We start from the raw sequence: 10950 nt of genomic DNA, 5'->3' as shown, positions 1-10950 counted from the left end.
ATCTTTTTCCTTATCTACATCTTTTTCCTCAGCCGCATATTCTTCCTCGTCTGTGCCTTCATTGTCCCCTTCTAATAAGGGGTTCGATGTACCCTCATCAGTCCTTGTGGAAAGAAGTAAGTCATCGGTTCTTCTGTAACCCATATGCCGCTAAAATCTGCACTAGTTTGGTGTCTTGTGTACGTCGATGAACCCCCAATATAAGTGCTTTCGGCCCATGGCAGCGAGCCTACATAGAATTTAAAATCAAACGCACTGATTGAATGTCGAGCCCGAATGTCAAGATTAGGGTTATGCTCATACCCTGGCTAATACTGGCTCCTGAATTTTAGATTCATGCAGGAGACTGACAAGTGTCTACCCATAGATGTTTCGTGGATATCATAGTAGGAGATTTATAACAAGCTAGTGAATCCAATGCACAACCGTATAATAGGACTTTCTACTTCAACTCCAGTTCCAACATTCGCCGCAATGGTGGCCAAAGATGGGCTAAATCCATCAACCTCAGCAAACTCGACATATAACTCAATTATAACATTTTCGCTTGAGACATGCGATAATATGACCATCTTGAGCTGGAGATCGTCATTCACTTCAAATAGGTCATACCTATAGTGATCAACGAAAGCAAGATATCTACATTGCAACCTCGAAATTCTTCCCTGGGTTGATCCTCCGACTTTTTTCCTAATTCTAGTTTGTATCTCACACAATTGAATGGTATGATTGAACATCAATTCCATGGACTGTGCTCCTACAAATGCCACCCCGACCTCTATATTACATATTTGATTGTTGTAGTAAATAATGGATTTCACTTGTTGACTCATTTCAATATAGGTCACGAATTAGATTAATACCAAAAAAAATATTAGAGGGTTGTTAGAAGAAGTACACACAAGTTTCGAGACTCAACAGTTCAATTTTTTATATTAATTTGTTGTGTATCTAAGTTATGTAAAGTATGTGTCGTTAATAGGAAAATAAGCCAATGAGAGAGGGAATACATGCATCAATATTCGTTTATGAATACACGCATTCGCCGAACAAGGATAATGAAATACAAAGTATTATTTGAAAGTGTGTTCCTGAATTTATATAATTTCATCAAAATAGTGCTTCCAATAGTATTTGGCGCCTCAGAACATGCATCAATTATACAAAAATGTTCTCTGGGGTAACTGCTTTTAATTTTCAGTAGAAAAAATGTTAGAGAAAGCTCACCCGGTTGGGTGTGTTTTCTCTAGCATTTTTCTTTAAAAGTACATGCCTGTCCAATTTTTCAACTGTTTTTAAGCACGTTTTGAATATATTCCTAAAAGACGCTAGTCATGCAACGCGTTTTGGGCTGCGGGAAATTTTTACTTTGAAATCCAACCCTTCCTCTACGCCTAAAAAAGAGGTCTTCCACTTCATGCTTCATTGTTCCTCAAAAATCTTCTCCCACAGCCTCTTCATCTTTCATCTATAAACACTTCTTGGTGTTAAAAATTATGTTGCTAAAATTTTTTTGTTGATGTTTAAGGTATTATTGAGTCATTGATGATGTGACATTGCTTCGAGCCACACACATTTCATATATCATGCTAAGATGGGACCATTACCTCCGAAGTCTATCCTGGGAAAGTCGAGTTACGAGGTGATTTTGCTTTGTACGGTCACGAGTGATAGTATATGTAGAGGTCTCAATCGATGGTAGTTATGCAATCATAGATTGAGGTATAATGGGGAAGCCAGTTGCTAGTAGTTATGCGGCCATGAATTCAAACTTTTTGAAAAATTGAAAATGTTGCCTTATAAATAACATACGAAAGTTTGAGGGCAAAATCATAAGGGAAATTTATGGGTCTTCTTGCTATAATCGACATAATTTTTTTCTTCATCTCTAAGCAACCAATATCTTTAACCTTCCTTCTTATCCAAAGTCGACACCATTGTGGACGCAAGACTCTTAGGCTTGAAGCGACTATTTCGGTGGAGTAAAGGTAATGCTCCTTTCAGGCTGATAGTGGTTTCCATTATTAAACAACTCATTAATAACTACAACCGCTACCGTGCCGACCCAAGTTTGACCTCTACTTTCATCAAAACATTTGCTCGCCCTCTGAGAGTCCTCTTGTGTCCACCAAGGTGTCAACCTTCAGATAAAAATGAAAGGTTAAAGATATTGACTACGTGGAAATAAAGGAAAAAATTATGTTTATTACACCGGAAATCCATCCGCTTTTCCCTATGATTATGGTCTCAATCTTTTGTATGGTATATATAAGGCATCATTTGTGGGGTATCCAAAAAGCTTGAACTTGTGACCGTGTAACGACCGTCAACTGGCCCCTGATTATACTTGAACCCGTGATCGCATCACGGTCACTGACTGGGACCTCCACTTGGACTTCGACCCCTGATCTTATCTAGCACAATCACCTCGAAACCATATTTCCCCAAAATGGGTTTCTGATGTGATAGTTCTATCCTGCCACGACATATGAAATGTATGTGTTATAAGATGCATTATCACATCCCCAACTCCTCAAAACTACCTTTGAAATTTTCTGGTTTCAATCGAAAACTCCAAACCTTTTTTAAGAAACTCTAAACTCAAAAACCCTAAACCTAAAAGTATTAAAATCTTAAACCTAAAAACATTAAAAACCCTAACCCTAGGAGAGAGAAACAGAAAGCACGTCCAACTGGATGCACTTTCCATTTCTTTCTCTAAAAACAACCTACTTCCTTAAATTTAAAAAACCAGCTTATAAACCTAATTTAAAAAACGACATAATTACCTAATTTAGTCGAAGATATGAGATGATAACTTCCAAACTCAGGATGCAATAATTGTCTCATCATCTTGTATATGTCTAATGGCTGTGGCTGTGCTTGAATTGGGAATACTTGAAAGAAATATATAATTGAAATTAGTCCGACTTCATTTTGTTGCCATTGGTTTTTCTTTTTAATTGTCATTTTGTTGCATTTGCATTGGTATTGGTTATCCCTAAAACCACGAAAACAGGATAAGCTCATCTCACCTATGGCCTTCAAACTTTATATATTATTTTCTTTTTATTGCATTTTCACTTTTGTCAATTAATTTAAATTTTAAGGCAGACAAAACGGGTATATTAATCACAACACAAACAGATTCACTCTATCTCCTATTTCTCTCCTCATGGATCCTTACAAGGTACAAACTACTAACTTTATCCATTTGTTAAGCTTGCTATTGTTGTTGTTACTCCACTTTTTGGCACTTTTTGGTGGATTATATCTAACAAAATTACCCCTTCTTCATTGCTGAATCTCATTTTCCTTTGTTTCTATGTCTTCTAATTTTGCTAGGAACATTTATCTCAGTGGTTGAAACTTAAGAACAAAATTATTGACTTACGTTTTATATAATAGTGAATTGTGTTCTAGTTTTCATTACTCGTACCAGATCGACCTGCCTTGGAGGTAAGATTGGATTAGTATTTGTCTTTTTGAGGTTGTATTGTGTATCAATTTGCGAACAAAGTCCACTAGTTTATCTTCTAGAATCATTATTTATCTTCTTATAAGAGCTATTTTTTGACGCAGCATCGTCCTTCAAGTGCCTTTAATTCCCCATTCTGGACCACCAATTCTGGTGCACCAGTTTGGAACAATAACTCATCGCTCACTGTCGGAGCAAGAGGTAATTAATATGATACTTGGTGTGTGCCTATATCATGTTTGTTCATTGTAGCATTTTTCACAAAACCTGGAGGTGCTAATTTTGATAGAGAACGCATTCCAGAACGTGTAGTTCATGCTAGAGGAGCAAGTGCAAAAGGGTTCTTTGAGGTCACTCATGACATATCTCATCTCACATGTGCTGATTTCCTTCGTGGTCCTGGAGTCCAGACACCACTCATTGTTAGATTTTCCACTGTTATCCATGAACGTGGTAGTCCCTAAACTCTGCGAGACCCTTGAGGTTTCGCCGTGAAATTCTACACTCGAGAGGTAATATTGGACCTTACAGCAGCATATTAACATTGTTAGTTTTTTTATCCATGCTTGTTCTTCTTGAACCAGGGTAATTTTGATCTAGTAGGGAACAATTTCCCAGTGTTTTTCATCCGTGATGGAATGAAGTTCCCTGATATGGTGCATGCCCTTAAACCGAACCCGAAGTCCCATATTCAGGAAAACTGGAGAATTCTGGACTTCTTCTCGCACCATCCGGAAAGCTTGCATATGTTCACCTTCCTGTTTGATGATATAGGTATTCTCCAGGATTACAGGCACATGGATGGCTCTGGGGTTCATACCTATACACTAATCAACAAGACTGGGAAGGAACATTATGTTAAGTTCCATTGGAAACCTACTTGTGGGGTTAAAAACCTGTTGGAGGATGAGGCCATAACAGTTGGTGGAGCTAATCACAGCCATGCCACACAAGATCTCTCTGACTCCATTGCAGCAGGGAACTATCCTGAGTGGAAGCTCTTCATTCAGGTGATGGATCCCGCTGACGAGGATAGGTTTGATTTTGACCCGCTTGATGTAACTAAGACCTGGCCGGAAGACATCTTGCCATTGCAGCCGGTGGGTCAAATGGTTCTAAGCAAAAACATAGATAACTTCTTTGCTGAGAACGAGCAGTTAGCCTTCTGCCCTTCCATCATTGTCCCCGGTATATATTAATCGGATGATAAGTTGCTCCAAACAAGGATCTTCTCCTATTCCGACACTCAGAGGCACCACCTAGGACCCAATTATCTGCAGCTTCCAGCAAATGCTCCTAAATGTGTTTATCACAATAATCACCATGAAGGTTTTATGAATTTCATGCACAGAGATGAGGAGGTAGTTATGACATGTTAAGTCCATGATGGGCAACCATTTAATTGATGCATTGTGGCCTTTGATGTTTTTTTTTTTCTCTTTAGGTGAACTATTTCTCTTCAAGGTTTGATCCAGCGCGCCATGCTGAGAAGTACCCTATCCCTACTGCCATTTGTAGCGGCAAGAGAGACAAGGTTTGGTTCTTGTGTGTGTGGGTGATGTTGATAATAATCAGTTTATGGTTTCTCAACTATTGTATTGTCACAGTGCATTATTGAGAAGGAGAACAACTTTAAGCAGGCCGGGGAAAGATACAGATCCTTTGCACCAGACAGGTCTTCTTTTTTATTTGGAGAGGAAATGTGAAATTGCTTCATTTCTTTATACATTCATTGACATGTAGATTATAATGCCATTTTGGTTGTGTCTCAGGCAAGAACGCTTTGTTAAACGCTGGATTGAGGCCTTGTCTGATCCAAGGGTCACATATGAGATCCGCAGCATTTGGGTCTCATACTGGTCGCAGGTGGGACTCTCATCCTTTGATCTTTTTATTATTTTATACAAACACCCACAACATGCTAATTATCTTTCGCCTTCATAATAATCATGATAATCGTCTTTGTGTGGCTACAGACTGACAAATCTTTGGGTCAGAAACTGAGTTCTCGCCTCAGTGTGAGACCAAGTTATTGATGAAAAGGGGAGTCCCAAAATGTGATGCATTTGCAAGTAGTGAACTAGTTCTGTATCCCCTGAATAAGAACACAAAATAATATAGCAATTATTCACGTCGAGAGTGTAATAAGACGCATCACTATGTTACTGTATTTATGCATTCTCAGGGATTCGAGAGAACCGCAGACCATCACCTCTTCGAAATGCTAATATTGGAAGTGCCAACCATTTCATTTACAGTAATTCCACAGGATGCGAAAGTGTTAAATACTTAAATAACCTCATAACTGCCCCTGCTACTCTTTTTCATACTTCGTGGGGAAATTGTTTTTTTACTGTTACATCAGACCTGTATAAGTAGCAAAAAATCCGACCAAAATACAACTAGTAAAAGATGGATACAACACATGTTTATACATGGGAAACCAAGTCAAAATCCGTAAACCACAATGTCCTCTCAAATCCCTTTCCTTTTTTCTTCAGCACTTCAAATACATCATTTGATAACGGCATCCTCCAATCACTTAACCACAGTCTTGGAAAAGGATCTGGATTGTTAGATGCTCCATTAGGTAGAGATTATATTCCATTCAGTAAATCTTTATGTCTCCGGAGAAGCATCACCATCAACCTCAGGATTCTCTAAGGATGTCTCCGGAAAGAATTCTTCCTCAGGGTAAATCTCCTGAAATATCTATCATATTCCACAACCAGTAATACATTCCAATCAACAATAAGAAATGTTAAAACATCTGTAATTCAGTACAGTTAATGTTTCAATTAACTTCGATGCTACATTTGGTTGGAGTATTATTTTTTTCACATGTTTTAGTCATTAGTTAGCTATAAACTAATCACAGTTGGTAACTTTTAGCCACTCATATGACTTGTTTATAGCAAAGAGAAGGAAAACTTTTCACTTACATTGAAGAGGACTTTTTTTTTTAGAAGAGTTTTTACTCATCTTTCTAATTGCATGTTTAAATTTGTACTAATTCTTCTTTATTTTATGTCTAACTATTTTAGAACATATGTGTTAAATATTCTTTTTACTCATGTAATTACACTAGTAACCAAATGTAGCATGAGTGAATCTGAAATTTCATCCCAAAGAACAAAGATCGCACATAAAAAGATCAAATAAAGCAACCCCAACAGGATAATTGTATGTGTAGAGATTGTGCCAGAAGAATTATAAACATGGCACACTCATATAGAATATAATTTTAAATTTCATGAACATTAGCAAACTGAGTACCTTAAAAGTCGTATCTATGAGATCATTGTAGTTCAGTTTACCATCTGGCATGGGAGTTGAACAGATAAAATCAACTTGACCCTGAAAACAAAATATATTTCTGTTGAAAAGGGCACTACAATCAACACAGCACATTAACAAAACTCCCAAGTCCTAACAACTGTTAGGCAGATCGTATCATCCCTCTAAACCATGTCCCAAGTCTTAAAAGATTTCTGGAAAAGGTAACATGATTATTCTTTAAAAAAATGAAGAAGAAGAAGCACAACAAAAGGCCCAAAGTCACAATACCAAAATATTAGTAACTAAGAAGATACACATAAGAAAAGCGACCATAAGAAACATACCAAAGTTAGCTCCTGACTATACAACGCACTCCAAAGTAGAGTAGGTTTTTCTTCTCCAGAATCACTTGGACCTCCAGAACTACTTTCTGAAGTCTCATCTTGAACTGCACTACCAATTTCTGCAGTCTCACTTTGAACTGCAGCATTACTTTCAGAATCTAGAGGAACTGTAAGAAGCGTGTTCATGACTGCATGAATTAACTTCTTTCCTTGATCATCATCATTACATAATGCTGAGATATATAACACAAACCTGAATAGAACAGGGAGAAATACTTACATTCATGACTTAAGCAAATAGACTCAAATTACTCCCTCCTATGTATTATGCATAAGAACAGAAAACATCAACCGATAAAAATAATTATAATGGTGAAGTTTCTCTATTCACTTAATTATCAATAAAACCATAAAATTGAGCTTTTAATGTCTGAAAGACAATACAACTAAATGCTAGGTAAACAGTTTCTCAGAGAATTCAAAGGTAACCACAGGAAAAGCAGCTCAACAAGGAAGTGAAAAGATAACAGTGGATAAAATTCATCAACGTAAAAACAAACAGAGAGAAGATAAAACCAATCCTCTTCAGAAACTAAATGGAACTTACATGCCTGGCAGACAAACAGCCAAATTGCTAGCTATTTGGAGAAGTCTGATTGAAGTAACCTGTTCAGGAAACAATGCTAGGAGGAAGCAAAAAAAAAGAAGTTACTAGTTTTTCTTTGTTTCTTATCTTCAACAAAAGCAAAAGAAACCAATCTTACATCTTGGAGGATATACAACCAAAAAGTTCGATATATCAGGCTTCAAAGAAGTCTTTGTGATGCATATTCCCCTTGCTATCTTTCCTTTATCATCCTTCAGACTGAAAAAGGGAAGCTTTTCTTTAAGTGGAAGTGGCGGGGATGATCCTAATGGTAATGTTACCTTAAAGGTTGGATCAAGGATCAGTTTCTGGCTGAATATATCCTGACCTGAAGCTAATCTAACACCTTTATAACACCCGGTATCCTGAGAAGTTTTCAAGGGAAAAACATGAAGTTCTTTTACCTTAACGTCATTAACAGTCTGATTAGAATAACAAATATCTAGCATAATTTAGTCTGGCTTATGCTTCCATACCTTGTCTACAAGCAATGCAGTAACCGGCATACGCAATACCTGTGTCATGTTTATTCAAATGGATTAGCATAATTTTATGCTAAAACATAATAATCTCATGTAAAGTCAGGTTGTTGGTCACACAGTTTATGCTAGGAACTACTCTATTGCTGTTTGGTGTTGGGTATCTCAAAGATGTCAAATGCCTTCAACCAACTCATAGAGGAGGTGAATATGACTGAGGAGAACTATATCAGATAAACTCCTTTTATGTCTATCCAATTAGGACATAGGAGGATATTTGAATGAACTGTAGTTGCCATTGGGTACTCTGAAATGATAGGTAACTCAAGGCACCATCCACTGTTACTTTCTTCTGGAGTTTATCCACAGATAAACATCAATTTAAGGAAATCATTAGCAGAAATAGTAGACAACTTAGCATTTAAATATCAAGCAACTGAATCCACTCATTTTACATAAAAGCAGTTGGTAAAAAATATATCAGGCCAAACAGATGCAAACACAAAATCAGGTTAACATGTAATGATATATATAAAACCTACAACGGTAGGAAATACATCAATAACTGCATTCAAAATTATCAAAGAAAATAATTCTCTCCTCGTCAGAACTTACATAAAGGCAACCTTTGACAGCAGCACGACGGCAAAAAGCTTGTGATAGTTCTCCTTGCCCATAGATAGGATATAAGAAAGCCCCAGATGCATTTTGAAACCTAAAGACAATAAATAATTTCATTGAACATAAATATAGACCACAATTTGATATAATAAGTTTCTTCTCAAATTTCAACATGGTGTTGAAAATTTTTGAACTTTAGTTGAAGACTTGACTTGAAAAATAAACAGAAACAATAAAAGTTAACCTGCCAATAGATGCATTATACAAAGCCAACTGATCGATCCCATCTTTTGTCTTGAGCAAATCTCTACAAACTCCTGTATCTTCTTGATCATAATCCGCCATTGCTATAGCATACAATATAAACCTGTAAAGACAAGAAAAAAAAATCAAAAGCGGTTGAGAATCACGCCTACGACTGAATCAATGAGGAGGCAACTAGAGATGGGAAAATTAAAATAAAATAAAAAACGAAAAAAGTTGTGACTAACAGACGATTTAATTTTGGGCGGCAATCCCATTTTATTCAAGAAGTCAACAAACGGACTCTGCAAATCTTCTTCGGAAATCTTGACGTCTTGTTCGCCAGCCAAGTGTCCATGCACCAGCTTGAAGAACCTCATTAACTTGTTTTTCTCCACGAGTCCCAGGCTCTTGTCTTTGAATATGGCAGCTCTGGAATCCGGCACACTCCAGAGGTTGCCCTTGTTGTCCCCAACGAAAGTGGCGTCAACACTCTTGAACTCCATGTACTGGTTGGTTCCAGTTCTTAGTAGCAACTCAATAGATTTGTCGGCGCAAAACAAAACCCTAGGTCCAGCCACATCGAGGTTGAACTTTCTAGAGTGTTGATCAAGGAGGTTAGGAGAAAAAGTGGAGATATCGATAAAGGAATAGAGAGGACGAGTAGCAAATTCCAAGAGAGAAAATTCGTTAGGGTCGTCGGAAGAAGGTGAGCGAGGTGGTGATGGTGAGGTCGAGTGGGAGGAGAGAAAGGAGGGGAGATCGGCAAGAGGGAGAGAGGAGAAGTGGGAACCATAGAAGGGATTGGGATCCAGGTGAAGGACGGATTTAGAGGCGGTAGAGGCGGCGGCGGCTATGATGGATTCGGGAAGGCCGGTGCCTATGACGATGAGGTCGAAGGTGGTTGGATCAATTGGGGGATAGGGTGGGATGTCGTCCATGGCGAAGCAAAGGTAGAAAATTCGCTACAACCTGAGCAAATGAAAATGGAAGCTCCGAATTATCAAAAAGAAAATGAAAAAATTTGTTTAATTTAGGGTAAACTGGGTATCAACTAGAGGTGTGCACTGCCGGGTCGGGCCAGGTTCAGGCCGGGCCAGGTTCAGGCCGGTACGAGCTGGGTTTAGGCAGAGTTCAACTAAAAATTTAGACCGTTTGTAAGGCCCGAGCCCGGCCCGAAAAATGAGACTAAAATTTTGCCCAAGTCCGGCTCTAATAAAAATGTTAAAACCCAGGCCCGACCCGACCCAACCCGTCTATATTAATTTTTATATTATTTTTTATATAATTTTAAAATATATAAACCATCAAAAATACTAAAAACATCAAATAAATATTTCTCAACAAATTAAAAATAAATTTTAAAAAATATGTATAATTAAATAACACTAAAATAGGTACAACTTAATAAGCAAATGTTTCTAAAATAATAACAAAATTAACAAATCTAATAAAAAAATTAACAATAAAATAAGTTTTATACAATATCTAAATAATAACAACAAAATAATAGCAACATAATAGTAAAATAGTAGCAAAATAGGAGAAAATAATAAAAAATAATATTAAAAAATTATCATGTAGTGAATTCGGGCAGGGTTCGGGCCAAAAATACCTTACTCGAGGCCCGGCCCGTTTTTAAACTGGCCTTTTTTTTGCCTAAGCCTATTTTTCGGGCCTATATTTTTACCCAAAATCTCCCACATTTCGAGCGGGCCTTCGGGCCGGGCCACCATGCACACCTCTAGTATCAACTAAAAATTTTTATTAAAATTTGAATATCCCTTCCTTAAAATTGATTAAGGAAAATCTATTTTAATTGGTATAATAATATATTTAATATTTAATACTTATTTCATA

The 10950-nt window shown here is 37.2% G+C and overlaps 1 protein-coding gene and 1 pseudogene across 1 annotated transcript; one reads left to right on the top strand and one right to left on the bottom strand.

Moving 5' to 3' along the window:
• The first annotated feature begins 2784 nt into the window (after nucleotides 1-2784).
• On the top strand, nucleotides 2785-6033 carry LOC108467001 (catalase isozyme 2-like; annotated as a pseudogene).
• Nucleotides 5773-10136, bottom strand: LOC108467000 (rab escort protein 1). Its single transcript, XM_017767432.2, has 9 exons — nucleotides 9343-10136; nucleotides 9092-9214; nucleotides 8842-8941; nucleotides 8224-8262; nucleotides 7866-8112; nucleotides 7709-7784; nucleotides 7102-7354; nucleotides 6755-6835; nucleotides 5773-6190 (listed from the first exon to the last, which is right to left on the bottom strand). The coding sequence occupies exons 1-9, from the start codon at nucleotides 10029-10031 to the stop codon at nucleotides 6098-6100; spliced, it is 1701 nt and encodes a 566-aa protein (XP_017622921.1). The 5' UTR covers nucleotides 10032-10136; the 3' UTR covers nucleotides 5773-6097.
• Nucleotides 10137-10950: the final 814 nt, after the last annotated feature.

The sequence above is a fragment of the Gossypium arboreum genome, chromosome 7 (genome assembly GCF_025698485.1).
Source record: "Gossypium arboreum isolate Shixiya-1 chromosome 7, ASM2569848v2, whole genome shotgun sequence".
Taxonomy (NCBI): Eukaryota; Viridiplantae; Streptophyta; class Magnoliopsida; order Malvales; family Malvaceae; genus Gossypium; species Gossypium arboreum.
The sequence above is the reverse complement of the archived record's forward strand: the minus strand, read 5'-3'. Positions and strand labels throughout refer to the sequence as shown.